A 20293-nucleotide genomic window follows, 5' to 3' on the forward strand; every position below is an offset into this window, starting at 1 on the left:
CTTTTGTTAATTTTGGGTACCAAGTTGGATTTTTTGTATACAAGGTTTTGAAGTTTGGTACTTGTATCTTGGTACTTGAAGATTTGGAGTGTTGTTTTGATAGGGAACTGTATCCTTAGGAGATACCTCTTAAAATATATTGGTACTTTTGGTAGCAAGTTGGATTCTTTATGTACTAATTCTTGAATATTGGTACTTGTATTTTTAAAGTTGAAAACTAGGAGTGTTGTCCTTTCGTAGGGAATTAGTATCCTTGAGAATTATAATTTGATACTATTTGGTACTTTTATGGTATTTCAAAGATCTCTTGTAACATTTTGGAATTTTTTGTTACCAAGTTGGGTTCTTTGTATGCCAAGTTTTGAAATTTGGTACTTGGAAATTTGGAGTGATGCTGAGTTTTGATAGGGAGTTAGTAAATCTTGAGAGATATTTTTGGACTATTTGGTACTTTTTTGTATCTCAAACACTTCTAAAAACCCTTCGACAGTATTTTGGTACTTAATTGGGTTCTCTATATACTAAGTTTTAAAAACTCATGCTTGAAAATTTGGAGTATTGTGTTTTGATAAAAACCTAATATACTTAATACGTGTTTACGATAATTCTTGGTAGTTTTATTACAACTAAAATACTTATTATATGATAACCTTTTTGGTACTTTTTGTTAGGATCATCACATGCATATATATTGGGTACAAAGTGTGAGTTCTTTGAGTACCAACACTTTGAGTATCAGTTTTGATACTTTTTTGTTAGTATTCCTTGATTGCTTCAGTGTCAATTGCTACTACTTATTGTTTATTTCATGTAGGATATTACCTATGTAGTGCATTGACGTGACATTTTGGGGTCTTAAGTATGCAAATCTATCAAGTGGGTTCAACAAAAGGGATTTTAAAATTACATTTTTAAACCCTTTTTACATACAGAAGGATATCATTTAATGGGGATATTTAGAGATAGAATAGAAAAAGGGTGTGTTTTATTCATGCTAAACTTACAAAGAAGGGGGCTTAAAATTATGCCTTGAATGCATGTAATAGTAAGGGTTTACATATATGAACCCCTTGAGAGGCAAATAGAGAGTATGTGGACAACCATGCTATAGATGGGGACCTAAAGGGTAGACGTGACTTTGATGAGGACATGGAAGAGATGCTAGGCATCAACAATCCCAACAAAAACTTGGACGACTAAGACATAGCTAAAGAACAAATTTAGGATGTACTAGATGATTTGCAAAAGAACATTTCATAGGGAGATAAGGGCCCCATTGTGGGACTTGATGAAAATGCATAGTGACCCCTAGGTGGTTTTTGACATGCATGAGGAGACGTTGGGTGTCGATGACCCCATGGTTTCTAAGCAATTGCAACAACAAGGAAAGAGTATATGCATGATGTAGAGTCAAAGTCCAGGGTGGAGGGAGTCAAGGACCACAAGGAAGAACCTACTAATTGTGAAGTGGTCATGGGGGAGCTAGCATGAAAGAAGGAGTTGATTGAGCCTACTGATTGTGAAGTACTAAAGGGGGAGTTGAAGGGAGAGCAGGAACCCACTAAACTTGTTGTTTAAGTTGAAGGGGGGCTAGAGGGAGAGGAGCACACTATAAGACTTGCAAAAAATGAGCAGCAATTAAGTGAAGATGATGCACCTCTAGCAAAGCTTTTTTGCATAAAAAGGACAAAGCACTCTCATGTGCATATGCTAAAGATGCATGCATACAAGATATAGTGCATTTGCAAGCATTGTATGGCTACTCACTATTCACTCCTATCTCCCACATTATGCACTATTTTTTTGTATCAAATTGTCAAAGTGGAAGCATTTTTTTGTGCTTTTTGGTACTTAAAACCATTTCAAATTTGTAGATTTGCACTTTTTTTTTATTTTTTGTTTGCTTTGGTGCTTTTTGGCACTATTGGAGTCACTAGGGGCTGGCTAATTATAATGATCTAGATGGTACTATGTGGTACTCTTAGGGATTTTAAAAATATCAGTGGTAATTATGGTACTTTTAGTGTTGATACTAGTTGTATAGATACCAAGCTTGATACTCTAAAGTATCAAATTTTGGTACTATAGAGTTCCAAATCTGATATTATGGATAATACAAATATGGATACTATGTAGTACCAAATTTGATAATATGAGATAATAGGCATGTGTTTAATTGCAAATTTGGTATTCTAAGGCATTAGGTAGCTATTTGAATGAAAGGAACTCAAGAGAAGGACAAAAACAATCCTCTTTAATTGAAATAACTAAATGGTTAGATCTTTGGTGGAAGGCTAGTGGGTTAATCCTCAAATTGATTGGTTTGCTTCCAAAAGTGTCCCTACTGGATCGTTTCTCTTTTCAAGTATGCTCTTTTTGACAAATTGTTGCTATTTTTAACAATGATCCTCGATCCTTTATATTAAATGTTTCCTCTCTTAAATACAAGAAGTGAGCTAGGAATCTTTGATGTCTAGTGAAACTTAGTATATTTGGACATGGAAAAGGATGAAATGGGGGGGGGGGGTAGTCTCATGGATGGAACAATTGCTACTCACTTAGACATTATGTTTGTAATGGGAGTTGTGAGTAGATACAACATAACATGTATCAAGTTGGGCCACACACCATGAACAATGCTCATTCATTTGTTTGAAATTAGCAAAGTTGGGTTGCACACCATGAGCAATGCTTATTCACCCTTATGAATTTAGCTAAAGAATCAGTTACATCCAACACAACCATGTCAACTAAATCATGTGAAATAACACATTATTCCATACTAAAGATTCTTTATACAAAAGACCCTATGAAGGGGACCAAATCCAAAATAATCTTAGTTGAGCTATTACGAGCTAACCATAGGTAAGCTAATAGCTGGGTTGTATAATGCCTACATGTAGAAAAGCTATTGTTTGCATGTGTACTACTTGGGTATTATAATCTATAGTGCTTAGTACTGGTATAGGAATAATTGAAATTGTTATAATCAAAAGGATGGACAAATCATGAATACTAAGTATTGGTATAGTAATAATTGTAATTGCCATAATCGAAAGGATGGACAAATCATGAATTGACATATTGCATAGGTGTGTTGACATGGGTGTAGGCACCACCATAATTGTCAATGTGAAGTTGATAATGAAAGCAACTAAAATCACGATATGTGATCAACTAACTTGATTAATGATTAGTGCTTTATTACATAATGCAGTAGGTGGATTAAGAGCTGCCAATGAAGAAGAGAAGGAATATGTGGAACATCTCTTGGCCTAAAAAGAACCACTCTTGATTTTTCGATTGCTACATTTTTATCACATCCCCCTTGTCACACACACACACACACACACACACACACGCACGCACGCACGCACGCACGCACACGCACACGCACACGCACACACACGGATATGTATATCCTCTACTTCATCTTCTTGTATCCTTCCTCATGTTTTAGCTTCACATTCATTATATTGTCTTTGTTGCGCCTTGAATTCATTAATAATCTTTTTAATCATAGTCAATGTTTATGATGTGGGGTGCATAGTTCACTTAATTGTTTGTGAGAAAATTTAGCACTCGTAAGTTTGACGAATGAGGCAAGTATCCTACTAGAATAGTTCATATGTATTCTACCCATCTTGGTTTGCCACATGAACTTATTGATGAGATATCGAAGAGGCTACCCCATGTTAGTAGCTTGCTGAGGCTACATTGTGACTCCCAACAATGTTCTATTTAATTCTGTAGGCCATGTGAAATCTACATTGATATGCAACCTCAATGATATGCCTTAGTTGCATGGAGAAGGAAATATTCCATGGGAGTTGTGGTTCTCTATGAGGCAAGTTGGAATTCTTGGCTATGTTCAACTTCTAGTTGAGGGGTTGGGAAAAGGTAGCTCTCAACATTTTTTATATGCATAGTTCAAGCTATTCACTACATGCGTCACAACCACAAAAGAAGGAGCTGACTAGATGGAAACTAGATAAAAAGTATCACACAACATGTAAACTCATTGTGTAGCACCTAGTAGACAAAACAAAATTACCAAACAATACTTTCTAGTATGATGGCCATACAAGTGCATTTGCAACAATATTTGACATTTTGATTTATAAGTTAGTTGAGTGAGCGGGTTAAATATTAATACATTAGTTTAACATGATGTAATCGTTATAATTAGTTTAGATTAATATTACTGTAGTCCGTAAGATGAGTTTAGATATTGGTAGTTAGTTTAGTTTAGTTAGTTGGTTATGATTAGTTTAGGTAACTATTAGTTCAATTAGTAATATGAGTTTTAGTTAGTTACAATTAGTGCTTAAGATTAGTTTAGTTATTAGTACAATTAAGTTAGTAGCAATGGTTTATCTTAGCATGATGAGTTGTTTTGTTACCATGATTGCAAGCTCGCATCCAGCAAACACAAGCATTTTCAAAATTTCAATCAACACCTATTTGTTGTTGTCTTTTCCTAATTTTAGGCATAAATGATGTGCAGGATCAATATGATTTTGGTGAGCTAGGTATTAGCTTCGGTACATTCCTTTTAAAAGAAAAGTTACAACAAGAGAGGATCCAATCCCTTCAAGTGGAGATGCCAATAAGACTTTAAAAAAACCCTTATTGATGAATCTAAAATGCTCCACAGACACAACTTAAAATGTTGACTAAAATTAGTTAGGAAATTCTTCCTCAGAAGGAACCTAACCCAAGAATTATATAGAAGTAGGCAAAATCAAAGCACCTCTAAGTACAAAGATGCTAGAGGGAGATTACTAGCAAATTTGTGTATATTGGAAGCATCCATGGATTGAGACTTGTTGCTATTGATGCGATGCATGTCACTAGCCAAAGCTTCAACGAGTGCAAGAGTTCATATCCATTCCAGGCTTTGTTTCAAATCGTCAATGAATTGCCTAGATAGTCTCTTAGCTTCAACGAGTGCAAGAGTTCATATCCATTCCAGGCTTTGTTTCAAATCGTCAATGAATTGCCTAGATAGTCTCTTATCATGCATGGAAGAGGCCCGAAGCGGGAGGTCAAAATCAAAATACACATGCTCTCTGATCTTCGAGGGACATCACACTCCTTGTATTGTTCACTCGTGCAGTTTGGACTCCATCGTCCGCCTGCTTTCTCCATTTCTGAGGTAAAATCTGCCATTGCTCGTCTTGCGACATGGTCGTGCTTGCTAACAGGTCTTCATGTCTGCATTTGTGTGATCTTTGCAGCGTTACTTATAACGGACGCCTCTTTTGCACTAGCAATGGGAAAGGCAAAGCGCTTGACTTTGTATCATGCCACGGACACCGTTCCCGTTGCAGTGATTGCAGCTGCCGCAGTAGGAAGAATCTCACTTGAAGTGAATGCCACGCTCCCGAGCGGCCATGCTCCATACATCCTGTTTCCGTCAGGGTAATCAGAAGCACCTTGAGTCTTTTTCAAAGAAATTTCAGCGGAATGACAAGTGAGCACACAATGATACAGAGGATTCAAGAGAGCTACAAATCACTTAACGACTTTGCGGCTATATTTTTATTTTGCAGAGAGAAACTCCATGGTGCAAGCACTCTAGTCAGATATTTCGGTCGAGCTAGCAATCATACAGGATATTATGGCAAAGATCCATTCACTGCTTCACAGGTTTGTTTTGTTTCAGCGCGTAGATAATCAATAAGCTATTATTTCATAATTGCAGCATGCAGAGCTTTAATATTTTCTCTTAGTATAATTAATTTGATGAACCTATCATGATTTGATTTTAGTATAGCATCATTGCCGTTCTCTTATTTTGGCAATTTCATAATGGAATCTAAGCATACTCATATTAAACTGTTCATCCATCAGCCAAGACCAGGGTCGGCCTATGACATGGGGAACTGGTGCGATGGCAGTTGGGCATGCAAGCAACCATTTGCCACGTGGCACTTGTGCATGCAAGCTATGGTCTGCTGTATGGCAAGCAAGTAGTGGCATTGGTTGGACTGTTTTGGGCATATTTAAGGCAACCTCCTTGCAATGTTTAGGATCATTGGTTTGCATCGGCTTCCTTGACATCCTTTGGATGGGTCATCTTCCCAAAGTGCAAACACTTTGAATAACCCTTGGACTTATTGTCCTTCTCCTTTTCCTGCTCTTTCTTGTGCATGCAAGCTCTTGTCTGCTGTATGGCAAGCAGGTAGCGGCATTGGTTGGACTGTTTTGGGCATATTTAAGGCAACCTCCTTGCAATGTTTAGGATCATTAGTTTGCATCAGCTTCCTTGACACCCTTTGGACGGGTCATCTTCCCACAGTGCAGACACTTAGGATAACCTCGGGACTTATTGTCCTTCTCCTTTTCTTGCTCTTTCTTCGGTTTCTTGCCTTCCTCCTGCTTTTGGTTGCCACTACCTGACGATGTACTAGTTGCAGGCTGTCCTTGTGTTGGCTGAACTAGTCTCCTTATGCTTCCCATCCTCCTCCAAGATCACAGGTGTGAGCTCTTTCCATGTGATGGTGTCTTGGACTCTAGAGGTGAGGAGACTAGTGTAAAAGACATTTTATTTGGGGGACAGAAGATGCAACACGAAGGTCACTGCCATGTCCTCCAAAGAGACCTTCTTGAGGGATTGCTAGCTCATCACATATCTTCTCCATCTTGTTGATGTGATCCTTTATAGTCGAGGAGCTAGCAATAGACAACTATGCATTCCAACAATTGGTCGATGAGTGAAGGTATGAACTTGTTTGAAGGAAGCAAGTTGGGTCTGCACATCCGTTGTAGAGGGGATTCTCTGTACATGCACAATGACAAAATTGCGAGTGCTCAGAAGATGAAAGACCAAGCTGGAGAGTCATGTTAGCAGATTAGTTAGTTCATGTGAGAGTTTGAGCTTGAGTAGGAGGCTGGGCACATTTTCTTTAGTCATGTTTTTGGGCTGCTTTATTTTTGCTAGTTTTATTGGCATTTTTTAATGCTGGCCGACTATTATCATTATTATATTATTATTTAGGATGGCTGACTTTTTCATGATTATTGGCTATTTATAGCTTGGGCTTCCTCCGAGACATGTGATCATTGTTTGCATACTCTAACATCTTCAGGTTCTATTGAAGAGAGGGAGCTAGTGCCAGTGCCCACTCAACAAGTGATTGATTGTTCTATTTGACCATCTCGGGACTTGGTACATGGATTCCATTTCCCTAGCATTCTTCTAAGTTCTCTTTGCAGTGTTCTTCTTTTCTTTGTAGTCTCTTTTCTCTCTTTTGCATTGTGTAGTCTATTACAACAAACTGTAATGTCTCCTCCCTCGTGAACCCCGTGCCTCCCCCCCATAGGAACTTCCCCCCCCTTCTAGATTTTTCAAAATTTTTTTGAATAAAAAAAAACTCTCCCTCTCTCTCCCCCTGCCATGTGCATGGAGAGAGAGAGAGAGAGAGAGAGAGAGAGAGAGAGAGAGAGAGAGAGAGAGAGAGAGAGAGAGAGAGAGAGAGAGAGAGAGAGAGAGAGAGAGTAGGAGTGATGAAGGAAGGCGGGGCATGCAGCCCCCCAGGTGGCGGGAGGTGCCGTCCTCCCCCCCACCTTATAAAGACCACCCCCCTCTCTGGACTTCACATCGTCCCCCTCCTCTCTTGGGCCATAGGGTAGCGGCCCCCCCCTCCAGCGTCCACAGGTTGAGTATCCCCCCCCGGTGAACAGTGAGAAGGAGAGGAAGAAGAGGAGAGGAGAGAAGAAGTGAGAGAAAAAGAGGGAGAGAAGAAGAAGAGGAGGAAGAAGAAGTAGAGGAAGAGAGAGGAGAAGAAGAAGGAGAAAAGAAGAAGAGGAAGGGAGAGAAAGGAGGAGGAGAAGAGAAGAAGAAGAGGAAGAGAGAGAGGGAGAAGCAGCAGTTATCACCTCAATCAACAAGGTATGAATATTCAAGTTACATTGCATACATTGGGAATGGAAAGATAAGGGTGCACTAGGGGTTGCAATGACAGAAAAGGAAGGTATCACAATTGCATAAGGAAGATATAAGGCAATCATAATTTGTATTTCATTGAGAGTTAAATGAATCATAGGCCTTGGATTAACATACATTGCGTACGAATGTTTATTGCATTCATGGCTTAGACGGAAGGAAAGAAAAAGATAAAGAGTAAAAATCCTGCAAAGTATCACACTCAAAGATAGAAGGTTAGAAGATGTTGCATTTACTTAAAGTTGATGTCCAACTGATGATCAACAAGGAGGGTTTATTGTCATACCTTGAAAACCTAAGAACCCAACTCCAAGGACTTAGTCGTTTCTTTTCCAACAAAGGGTTGTCCATCAAAGGCTCTATGGTTGTGAAACTCAATAAACTAGACAGATTGTCAAGTAAGTCACTACCGTCGAGGGCCGCGGGACCTTAGGTTGAGTTCAAGATACAGTCCATTAGACCTATGTATTTAGGGCGGTTGTGATTTGGCAAGGAAGTAAATTGACCTACCAAGTTTAGGACGACGGGATTGTCCAGGAACTATTTGACTATAGTATAGGGAAACCTAAGGTAGTGATAATTTGGGGTCAACGGGGTATAAGCCCTAACCCAAGGGGGAGAGCGAACTTTAGGGTAGTTGATTCATGCTAAGCATGTTGCTTGGAACTGTTGAAATGGTTTTAACGAAGGTTGATCTTGTTAAAGATGGATTGTTGACCCAAGTAATGCTTGGTTGTTTGAAAAGGTTGTAAAAGTGTTTTGATATATCCAAGTTAAATTCTGGTTGTGCATGCAATGGGATTGCGATGCCTTGAAGCAAGTGGTTGTGCGTTCCACTGTTTGTTAATGTGGTTTTGGATATTAACCCAAGTGGGGTGTGCTTGATGATTGCATGGCCGGGTCTGAGATGACTGATTGCTATGGAAACCAAAGGGATGTTTTCCCTAGTAATTGTTTTTAAGTTGGTTGCTTCAGCTGTGGTTGATTTCCTAAAGGGATAATTAAGGAAGGATGGCGCTAGCTACCCCTCGGGAACCGCCAAACCCTAATCAAGGGGGTTGTGAATCCGCGCTGGGAATGTGGACCGAATCCGCCGCGAGAGGTCTCTCCGTGGAAATTACTTGGCGTAGGAGGACGCTTGGATACCAGTGGGGGCTCTGGCTGTAAATCCCAATGCCTTCGGGCCCTACACAAGCGTTCTACGTGACTTGAGATGGGATCTCGAGGCCTTGATACTAGTTACAAGGCGGAATCTTGGGAGGATAAACCTTCGGGTTTTTATTGTCGGAAGACGGAAGGATTTTTTTGCGGAGGTAGAAAGGAACACTTAATTCTCTTGTATGGGCGGGAGACAAACATTAATTTGAAGATAAGGAAGTGTTTGATCTTATTTTATCTTGTCTTCGTGTCTGTGTCCTAAATTATATAAAGGAATCTGTGACTAACGGGTTAATTAAGGAAGCTGCTTTTATGTGTCAAACATAATGTGGTAGGTAATTAGATAACTAAAACAACCTCCGAGGGAAGCGTGGTGGATGTGACCAATGGGTCTATCCTACGGAAGGGTGGTCTCGGTTAGCCGAGAGCTTTCCTTAAAGGAAATGTTAACGAGAAATGTTAGGAAAAAGTTGGTCTATGATCTTAGACAATGTTGGTTAGGAACCCGGACTTCAGGTCGATCCTAGTGGGAACGGGCGGATAAGTTCTGTTGTTGGGCAAACTCGAGAGACCCTAGTTGGTAAACCCCGTGTCATTCCTGGAGAGTGCCGGACGGCGTCTTCTAGATATATCTCTCGATGGACTGCTTAGACGTGTCCCGCGATTTGAGGAGCGGGCAGTTACACAAACTCACATGCTTCCATCATTACATCCACTTTTGACTTCCGCACCGGGGTTCAATAGAGCAACCCTGGCTGCTTACCTATTTAAAGTTTGAGAATAGGTCGAGGGTGTTGTGTGGTGTTGTTTTCCATTGTCGCAGGTCTACCATCACCTTCAACTGTTTTTGCTGATCATCCGTGACTGTTGCCCTCTGAATTGAGTGACAATTTTACAAGAAAGATGTGGCTTTTTTAGCCACTTAACAATATAATATGATTTTAAAATTACAAATGAGCTTAACTTAAGTTAAACAATTGAGCCATGTAAAATTTTTTATATTTTAAATTTTGTAAAACCCTAAAGCAATGCATCCTTGAGTGTCACTCTATTGGTCCCTCATTGTCCCTCTTTTATGAACCTTTCATTTGTAACTAAGGCTACTTGATAAAAATATCAAAATATCCTAATATTTTTTCTTTGAGCTCCATATAATATAAATAGTTTGACCATTAAAAAACATTTATGCAACTCACTTGGAAAAAAAATTCACAATGGAGGATTGTTAGATGACAATCTATTGGCCCCTTTACCCTAGCTTCTGTATGGCTTGTTTTTTGCCTCAAAAACTTGCAATATGGTGAGGGTGTGGAGGAAATTGCTAGGGTTTGCACTGAGGACACATAGAGTGTACGACAATGACAGAAACATAGAGAGACACAGACATAGAGGGCAAAACTCAAAACTCAAACACAAACAGAAGAAGGGAGAGAGATAACACAACTTTGAAGTGAATGAATGCTATAAATGAATGTAAGAGTGTATAGTGTGCTCAAGGGCAGAGCAATGTCAGAGTGTGACGTCCATCGAAGACAGATCCCAAGTTTGTGACCACCAGTCGGAGTGTAGGAGTACTGAATAGTGAATGGCAGTAGGCTGGTCACCAAAACACAGCAGTTTGGAGGCTGGAAACTGGTAAATGCAACAGTGTACCACCGATCGAAGGTTGGAAACTGTGCACAGTCTCTTGTAAACAGCAGGCTGAAACAGTCTCTGAGAGTGTTAGGGCCTACAATGCTGAAAACGCAGGCTGGCTGACCCTGGAGATGATGGATAGCAGGTTGAACAACAATCTGGAGTAGTTCGCCAGTAGCTGAGAGCTGTTGCCTATAGCAATGGATAGGCTGAAGATAATGTGGCTGCAGTCGATGATGGCTAGACATCAGATGGAGGTAGGTTGCAGGCTGGAAACTGGGCGCCAACAACAACAGAGGGTGTGTGGGCTGGTGTAACTTGCAAACAAGGATGATTGCTGAAGGGGGGCAGCCTGTCTATTTATAGATGTGGAAGGGTGTCCCAAAAAGTAGGGTTTCCACTAAACTCTCTCGAACTGCTCCCCGTTTTACGGTTTCCACTGAACTCTCTCGAACCGCTCCCCGTTTTAGGGTTTTACTCTAAAAGAGCATTTTTAGTGTGTTTTGGGGTTGTTTAAGGGGCTAATCAGCAAGTAATGCATATTTTAGCTCAAGAGAGGGGACCATCTTTCAGGCTGATTCATTGCATTTAATGCTGCTCTTGCTTGCATTTCCAACATCGCTTGTGTTTGCACATTCTCGATCCTTAGAAGGTTGGATGACAATGTTTTTAGGTTGACATTGTTGCGTTTAATCTTTATCTAGTTGTGTTTGTGGCATGTCTTCATCTTTCTGATTTATTTTGTGTAGTTGTTTTGTGATCAGCTTTCTTTCAACTTGTGTATGAACACTTGACAAGTATGGTTTGTGCTATATCTATACTTTCTCTTTTGTCTCTTTTCTTTGCTTTATCTTCTCATCCTTTCCTCTCTAATCGGCATCTCCTTGTTGCTCAACTGATGATAAACTTCATCGTCTTGATTACCTCACTTGGGAGTGTTGTTATGAAAGCATGGTTTGTGTAGAAGCACTTGTTGTACGTGGTTCTAGGAGTTATGGTGCATCCTAGCATTTTTGATTCTATTCTAGATGATTGGGACTGTGACAACTACAATGGAGTTGTGCTTCCATGGGATATAGGTGATGCATGTGCATATTTTGCGCTTCTTCGATGCATTTCTAAAGAGGTCATTCGGACAGTTACTTCTTGTAGGATAGCTTCAAGCATGTGGGAGAATTTACAGATGCTATTGACCATGTGAGCTCTGACTCTCTATGGTCAGCTCCAACAAATGAAGTTCGAGCCAAAAGATACTATTAAGTCATTTCTACTTCGTGCTACATAGGTGTAGGATTAGCTTCGGCATATGTAGTCGGCCCTTCCAAAGGTGCATCTTGTGGGGGTTGTACTCTAAAGCACTCTTTGGATTTTGATGGAGTAGCCAATGCTGTACGGGCCCAAACATTATTGACACCTTTGAGCTTTACACATGTCTTTTATGCTGCTTGAGCATAAGGCATCCTTGAGATTGTAGGAGAGGCTTTTATCTCGGTATGGTGGCCATGATGAGGCATTTGTAGGTTCAGAGAGGGTGACAAGAAGACGACGACGAAGGCCCTGTGGTATCATTGTGGGAATAAGGGATACGTATACAAGGATTGCAAGGAGATAGTGGCCCTTGTAGAAGAAGGAGAAGAAGAATAAGCAAGATATGGGCTTGTTCGGTGAGTCGTCTTCCTCCTTAGACTTGGACTCTGACTTTGATTTTGATCCTTTGTCCAAGGCGAAGGCTAAGGCATAGAAGGGTTCATCTTCTGCTGAGAAGGGGAAGGGTATGGCTACCCTTTCTTTTGTTTTCTAGTGATGGTGATGTAGTCATCCCTCATGACTTTCATGCCAAAGATGGAGTGTGAGGGTGGTGAGGTGGGGTAGGTGAGTCTCATCGATATAGGTATATAGATGCACAAGATCTGAAGAGGGATATTTTCTGACGCATTGATTGAAGTTTGCCAGATAGAAATCTTGGAGCTTGGATTGACATCTAGGTTCGTGATGAGTTGTTTGATAGAGAGTGGGATTGGTTCCTAGTTTGAGCTCACATGAGGGGACACTTTGGCAGTTTGGCGGAAGGCAAGGGATTCATGGTTATCTACGTCGATAGGCTTTGTTGATAGAATGGTTGAGTATGTCCAAAGGCATTGTTGAAAGGCATAGAGAGCTGCTATGAATACTTTTTGTTTTCAAGAGCTGGTAGATTCCTTTGATGAAGGACCACATCAACAAGATGGAGGAGATTTGGGATTAGCTTGCATCCCTTGGTAAGGTCATGGTTTTGAAAGACCTTGCTATGATGCATTTGTTACACCTTCCACCACCGAAGTATGACATATTCTACACTAGTCTTCTCACCTCTTGTATGAGGGATACTATTACTTGGGAGGAGCTAGTCTTGATGGTGGTAGAGTAGTATGTGTATCACAAGGAGAGAGACTCTTGTGGAGTTGGAGCTCAAAGCTGTGGGCGTTAGTCTTTATTTTCATGTTTGTGTGCATTTCATTTTCATGACTGGTCATTTTTTGGTTGGCCGATCAATCATTTATGATGTATTATTTTAGCCTTTTCATAGGCTGCTCCTCCTTCACTATTAGTCAATCATTAGATACTCATCCTATAGCATGCCTACTCCCTAGTGGAGAGAGGGAGTCTACTCCACTTTGTTGGCTGCACACTTAGCCTGCGCCATTGTACTACTTTTGAGCCTTGGTATGTGGATTCCATTTCTTGAATCTATTCTCTTTGAGTTCTTGTGTCCTTGTTGTTCATTTCTATTCTTTGTGCTCATTGGAGTTTTTAATGCTAGTGTCTCTTTGGTTCCATTGCTCCACACTTTTCTGACATGTTATTAGAGCCTGTGTCTCTTGGTTTTGGTGTTGCTTGCTATTGCTCTAGAAACTTACATTTGCTGCTGATTTGATTTGAGCAAGCCTAGGTGATAGCTTCGATTGCTGGGCAACAATTTCTCAGCCCTAGGTGGCATGGTACAGTGTTGGCTTTATATTTTGCCGTCTAGCTTGCATTTTTATCAGATTTTCTGCTTTTTTTGTTCAGATAGCTTACATTTTGTCTTCTATAGCTGATGTTTTGCTGTTGTAATCATTTTCAACTTTTTTCTACAAGTGTAATCTTCCACTATCATCTTCAGCTTGTGTTTAGCAAGTTTGCATTTTCAGCCTGATCTGGACATACTTAGAGGATCACACGTGTTGGTTGTCATGCTTCTGCGGTTGTACTCTTCACATCTGTTTCTCTCTGTGTTTTGAACAATTTTCCTATATCTCACTTAAATGGCTCCTCCATCCTACAACACTGATAAGCTTAAGGGACTTGACTATCTCACCTAGAATGTTGTTATGAAAGCTTGGTTTGTGCAAAAGGACCTTTTGCACATTGTTTTAGGCATCATTTTGTGTCCCTGAAAACCCTCTTCTATTCCAAATGATTGGGACAAAGACGAGGAGTAAATAGTTGTTAGTTGAGATAGTAACGATGCCTGAGCATACTCAGCTTTTCTTTGATGTATCTCCAAAGAGGTCCTTCCAATGGTTATCTCTTGCAGGATATCTTTTGACGCGTAGGAGAAGTTACAACTTATGTATGAGGCTCTATTGACCATGCAAGCTGTGACCCTCTATGGCCTACGGTGTTTTTAGATCTGTCATCTTACTTGTTGGTTGTAATCATTTTCAAGTTGTCTGATTTGATTTTATCCTTTTGGAGCAGTGGTCTTCTCTCTTGATCAGCTTTTGTCATTAACTGCTCAACTTTAGGGAGGGGTTTTGCGTATTCAATTGTTGTGCTTTCAAACACCACTCTCTGTGTAGTGTTGATCCATTCTCTACGTGCTTTCTTTATTGCTTGAACTCTTGAAACTCTTGTGAATCTGTATTCTTGGCGTACATCTATCCCTCACGATCCCTTACTTCCATTCATCTTCTTTGCATCACCCTCATCATGACTATTGTGGTTTCTACTATTGATAACCAGCTTGTTGACATTGTTTACTCATCTATGAGTGTTCTATTGGAGACTTGTTGGTGTTTAGATTGAGGTTTTTATGAGGATGTTGTCTCTAGGTACTTCAGACGTTTGACCCATCCAGTGCTCCCCATGTTATCTCATTTGGTGGATATAGGATAGTTGACTAGTCGCTCTCTTTCTTTTGGTTAACATTTTGTTGGTCAATCTTTAGTTGATGACACTTGCCATGATTCTTAAAGCAAAATGAGATAACTTCCACAAGGCATTTGACGTTTGGAATCTTTTCTGACATGCTTACGGTCTTCATATTAATGCTACCAAATCCTCCCTCATTAGCTGTACTAAATCGTACTTGCAGTCTATGTAATGGCAAGGCATGGTGATTTTCTTGTGGTAATGTTGTAAGGCATCTAGGTTATCCCTTGGGTGTTGATGTTCAGCCAAAGCAATTGTTGCAATGGATGATTGGAAGCCAAGTTTATTTACTGGAAATTGTAGGCTTAGCCTTTCCATGTGCACCCTAAAGTGGCACGATCCATCATGCTATCCACACTCACTTATTTTTTGCCACTTTTGCCTTGGATTGCTTCTACCTTGAAGGATCTTACTAGACACATTTGTTTCATGCTACGGAATAAGGACTTTTTGCACGTTGTTATCTCTTGGAGGCATGCTTGCACTCCTAAAAGTATGGGTGGTGGGGCTTAACTGAATGCGCAGATTCACATAGTTGCTCTTCATTGGTCTCTCTTTTATGCTATGTGTACTAATTGGCACCCTTGGGTCTTTATTGTTTGGTTCTTTTAGGAAGACCGGAGTGTGGTACATGGTAATACAAGCATTTGGGCCTCTTGGTGGCATGTTCTTAATGTTGGTGCCCCTTTCTTATCATCTTCCTCTTTCTTGGTGACTTAGTTGGTATGCTCATGGAAGTGGGTTTTTCAAAAGATGCAGTGGCATCTTGCAAAGGATTGCTTGGTTACTAATTCTTTTTAGATGGAATTGTTGGTTGTGTCAAAGTTACTCATGTGGGATGGGAAACAAGAAGACGTCCTAAATTTAATCATATGGCACGTCTAAGCTTGTCTTCTATTTTTGATGTCACTTTGTTTAGTCATAGGGGGTTGGTGTCTTTCAGATTTCCGCATTGCCAAGTGGCTTTTTCGGATCCCTCTAGGATATCGAGATTTGTGGGACCAATTTTTGATGGCATTGCAACCTAGGGAGTCCTTCCCTACCCTTGATTTTGATTGTCCATGGTAGGATCGGGATCTTGTGGGACAACTCCATCTTGAAAAGCCTTAGTCTAATCGAGTATATCACCTTATGATCAAGGACCACCACTGGTTGGCTACTAAGGTCAATATTGTTTGGGGCTTGCATAAATCTCATGTTTGGTGAAAAACGACTATCATGGAGGGTTGGATCAACATGATTTCCTATAAATATTAAGTCTTTCTTTAGCGTGTGATGGTTGGTGGGCTTTCCCTACTTGACTTTCAAAATGCTAAATCTCCAATGGCAATTACTTTTTCTATCTCAGTAGCATGGAATCCTTAGGCCCATCGATTTCTTTCATGCCTTTTACTCGGAAAATTTGGATCCTGTTGTTTGATATTTGGAGGGCTATGGTTGGCACATCATTGCACCCTTTTGATTGGGTCTTTGCTAAGCCCAAACACCCCACTTTGGCACAACTATGCATGAAGATTTTACTTCCCTTTCTTCGGGATTGTTGGCACAATTGAGTTAGTTGAAATGCTTTTGTTTTTTATGCCACTTCTTGTGTTTAGAGACATCTTGTTAGGCTAAAGAGTCTCGCACATTGGCAAATGGATCTTATTTAGCACACTTACCTTCTTTCTAGGGAGGACTTGCTTCCTTTGCATATGGCCATTTTTCGTACTTCTTTGCCGTGACTTTTGTACTCTTTTAGTCATCTGGTTTATTATAATTACTCTTTCCACAGAGAGAGAGAGAGAGAGAGAGAGAGAGAGAGAGAGAGAGAGAGAGAGAGAGAGAGAGAGAGAGAGAGAGAGAGAGGGAGATGCTAAAAAGCTCCAATATCATGGAATTGGAAATATTAGGCTACCAATACTCTTGGAAGGCTACTTCATTATAATCTTTGCGTTCGCCATAAATGCTTGTGGAAGTGAAAATACCATCTCGTGCTCTCCCATATTGGTCAATTTACCAATAATCTATTATCACTAGTCTCTAGTAATGAAAATTGTTCCTTGTCCTATTGTCTTGGAGAGCATTTAGTCAAAATCTAGGCTTTGAGAAGATGATAGGTTGCCACTTTTGTGGATTGTGGAAGCTCTTGAGAATATCCAAGGCCTAGTGTAAGGAGGAAAGGAATGGAAATATCCAAGCAAGGCGTGATGAATGCCACCTAAGAGAAGAACCTTTCGGAATATGTAGCTATAACAACATTGACCACTCCAATTGCATGATGAATGGCACCTAAGAGAAGAACCTTGAGTTCGGAACATGCAACTATAACGACATTGACCACTTCAATTGCTATGTGAGTCGTGGTGCCTTTGTGTAGATTTGAAGATGTTTACTTTGTAAATAAGCATATAATACAAATTCCACTGATTAGGATAACAATAAGAATGAAGATAGTTGCTAAATGCTCATACATTGTGGATAATAAGTGTTGGCCCATGCGTGGAGTAATTGTGCGATTAATTTAATGGAAAATGAACGAGAATGAAAGATTTAATCGATGCACAATGATACTCCATCACGAATGAGAAGTAATGAATTAATGTGAGAGAGAGAGAGAGAGAGAGAGAGAGAGAGAGAGAAGGACATCACATTGAATAATGCTAGACTTTTGCAAAATGAGGCACGAAGTATCTTTAAATAATAAAATATGAAACCCTAATGGCTTAACCGTCATAGGAAACCCTAAAATAGACCCTAACCCTAGTGTCACCTAGTGTTACTTAGTGCTAGGACACTAGGGGCAACAACTTCATTTAATGACAATTTAAATGCCAAGGGAGACCGGTTCATGGATCAAAGGGCATTAACACATAGCCCACGAGATGGCCTACAAAACCCCCTCCATGAAATTGGCAGACTGATCTAGGAAAAATGATAAAATCCTAGAAAATAAAAAGAAACATAAGGTCATGGTTGCACAAGTTCATCCAAGTGGATATAGCAACCTATGACAATACAGAGTATGAGAGATCATGGAACAAATGGAATCAAGTTCAAGGCTTGTCAAAAAGCCTTCAACTTTGGTCGAGGAAGAGCCTTCGTGAAAAGATTTGCCAATTTGTCTTCACTAGGTATGTAAGACAACTCTATTTCTCCAACTGACATCCATTCACAAACATAATGATAATGAACTTCTATATGCTTTGTGCGGGCATGGAACTTTGGGTTCCACACAATGGCCAAAGTACTTTGGTTGTTAGTGTAGATAATTGTTGGAGCTGTCTGGTGCACATGAAGATCTGCAAGTAACTTGCGGAGGCAAACACACTCCATTGTGGCTATAAATGTTGCCTTGTACTCAACTTCACAATTGGAAGTAGCAACCATAGTTCTTGCTGAACCACGAAACAAGAGATGTACCCAAGAAGAAGCGGTTGCCACTATGAGAGATACGAGAATTCGAACATCCAACCCAATCACTATCGGAATATCCATGTAAATAGAGTGAAGAATCAGCCTTGTAGAAAAGGCCAAGATCTCGGGTGCCTTTAAGATACCGAAAGACAGGCTTCACTGCCTGCCAATGAAGTATTGAAGGGCTGTGCATATATTTGTGTTCAACTATGGGAGGCAACAAATTGAAGATCAGGCGTTGTGTGACATAGATAAATGAAGCATTCAATAGCCTGTTGATGTAAGGTGGCATCAAAAGATCTCCTACCATCATTAGAAGTGAATCTAAAACTAGGCTCCAAGGGAGTAGACACAGGCTTACAATCCTCAAACTGAAAATGTTGAAGAAGCTGTCCAATATACTTGGATTGTGTCATAATGATGCCCCCCTCAATGATGGATACCCAAATAATAATGAAGTAGACCCAGATCTGTCATGGCAAATGTTGGCTATAAATCAGACTTGAATGTTGCAATTTGACTAGTATTGGTCCCAGTGACAAGCATGTCATCAACGTAAAGCACAAGAATAATAAAATCAAATCCCTGATGTCAAATGTAAAGAGTAGCCTCGGTAGGCTATTCTGAAATCCATGATGCAATAGATGAGAATGTATGCGGGCGTACCAAGCTCGTAGAGCTTGCTTTAAACCATACAAAGCCTTCTTGAGACGACAGACTTTGTGCTCAGAGTCTTTAACTGCAAATCTAGGATGTTGAGAAACATGTACCTCTTCAATGAGATATCCATGGAGAAATGCTGTCTTGATGTCCAATTGATGCACCTCCCAATGAAAGTGTCCAGCAAGGGCAATAATACTCCTGATAGTAGTAATGCGAGAGGTAAGGGGCAAAGGTCTCCTCAAGGTTGATTCCTTGTTGTTGGGCATAACCCTTGGCAATAAGGCGGGCTTTGTACTTGTCATTAGAACCATCTGACTTTCTTTTAATTTTATAAACACATTTGGTACCTATGGCATGCTTGCCGTGAGGCAAGTCACATAGCTCCCAAGTGTCATTATGATGGAATCAATCTCTGCCTTCATTGCTTCCACCCAATGATCATCTTAAAAAGCATCTTTATAACATAGAGGTTCTTCATTGCATGTTGTAGCCACCAATGCACATGTAAGAAGATTACCTCGATCCTTGCGAGTAGAGGGTTGTGTGCGGACAGCCAAAGGAAGAGGTTGTTTGTTGTCTCGAAGAATGTCTAACAGCCAGCAAGGGACTCTTTTAGGCTGCCGAATTTCAGCCCTTGTATGCTTCAATTGATCCAAAATAGGGTGCTGCTCTTTAGACAAGGTATCATGATGCTATTGTGGCTGTAAGTCAGGCTGAATAGACTACTGTGATGTATTTGTAGATGGTGGAAATGAAAGCTGAGATGAAGGATCAGCCATGGAATCCTTATGGAAAAGCGGTAGTAGGCTATCAAAGATGTCTAAAGCATCAATAGTAGGCTGTTTTTGATAGTCCAACAAGGGTTGAAGCATTTTCAGCAAAGAGAACATCTTTGTTGACAATAACCTTGCTTGTAGAGGGTTGATAAAGATGGTACCCTTTACTTTCAGGACTATATCCAATAAATATGCCGCAAACAGCCTTATCATCTAGCTTATGCCTTTTCTGAGAAGACACATGAGCATATACCAATGATCCGAAAATCCTCATATGAGAGAGAGAAGGCTTGGAGCCAGTCCATGTCTCATAAGGAGTGATGGTGCGTAAAACTCTTGTGGGACACCTAATCAAAACATAAGTGGTACATAGAATAGCATCAAACCAAAAGGAATTAGGTAAATCTTACTCTTCAACATGCATCTTGCCATCTCCATGAGTGACCTATTCTTCCGCTTTGCTACTCCATTTTGTTGTGGGGAATAAGGAACGGTGCATTGATGATGAATTCGTCGAGATGTAAGATACTTTGAAAATTGT

The 20293-nt window shown here is 40.2% G+C and overlaps 1 protein-coding gene across 3 annotated transcripts in view; it reads left to right on the plus strand.

Moving 5' to 3' along the window:
• Positions 1-4799: 4799 nt before the first annotated feature.
• Positions 4800-20293, plus strand: part of LOC148016466 (glutamate--tRNA ligase, cytoplasmic-like) — a 35065-nt gene continuing 19571 nt past the window's right edge. Inside the window, exons 1-4 of one of the 3 annotated variants that reach the window (XM_087664372.1) lie at positions 4800-4897; positions 4976-5158; positions 5208-5424; positions 5556-5652. In XM_087664372.1, coding sequence (XP_087520498.1) covers positions 5276-5424; positions 5556-5652 — 246 coding nt within the window. In that variant the 5' untranslated portion in view covers positions 4800-4897; positions 4976-5158; positions 5208-5275. Of the gene's footprint in view, positions 4898-4928; positions 5159-5207; positions 5425-5555; positions 5653-20293 lie in introns of those variants that run through there. The other 2 variants (XM_087664370.1, XM_087664371.1) reach the window with 2 other exon arrangements.

Source organism: Lygodium microphyllum, chromosome 23 (genome assembly GCF_053477565.2).
Source record: "Lygodium microphyllum isolate KBCC chromosome 23, Lygodium_microphyllum_v1.1.10, whole genome shotgun sequence".
Taxonomy (NCBI): domain Eukaryota; kingdom Viridiplantae; phylum Streptophyta; class Polypodiopsida; order Schizaeales; family Lygodiaceae; genus Lygodium; species Lygodium microphyllum.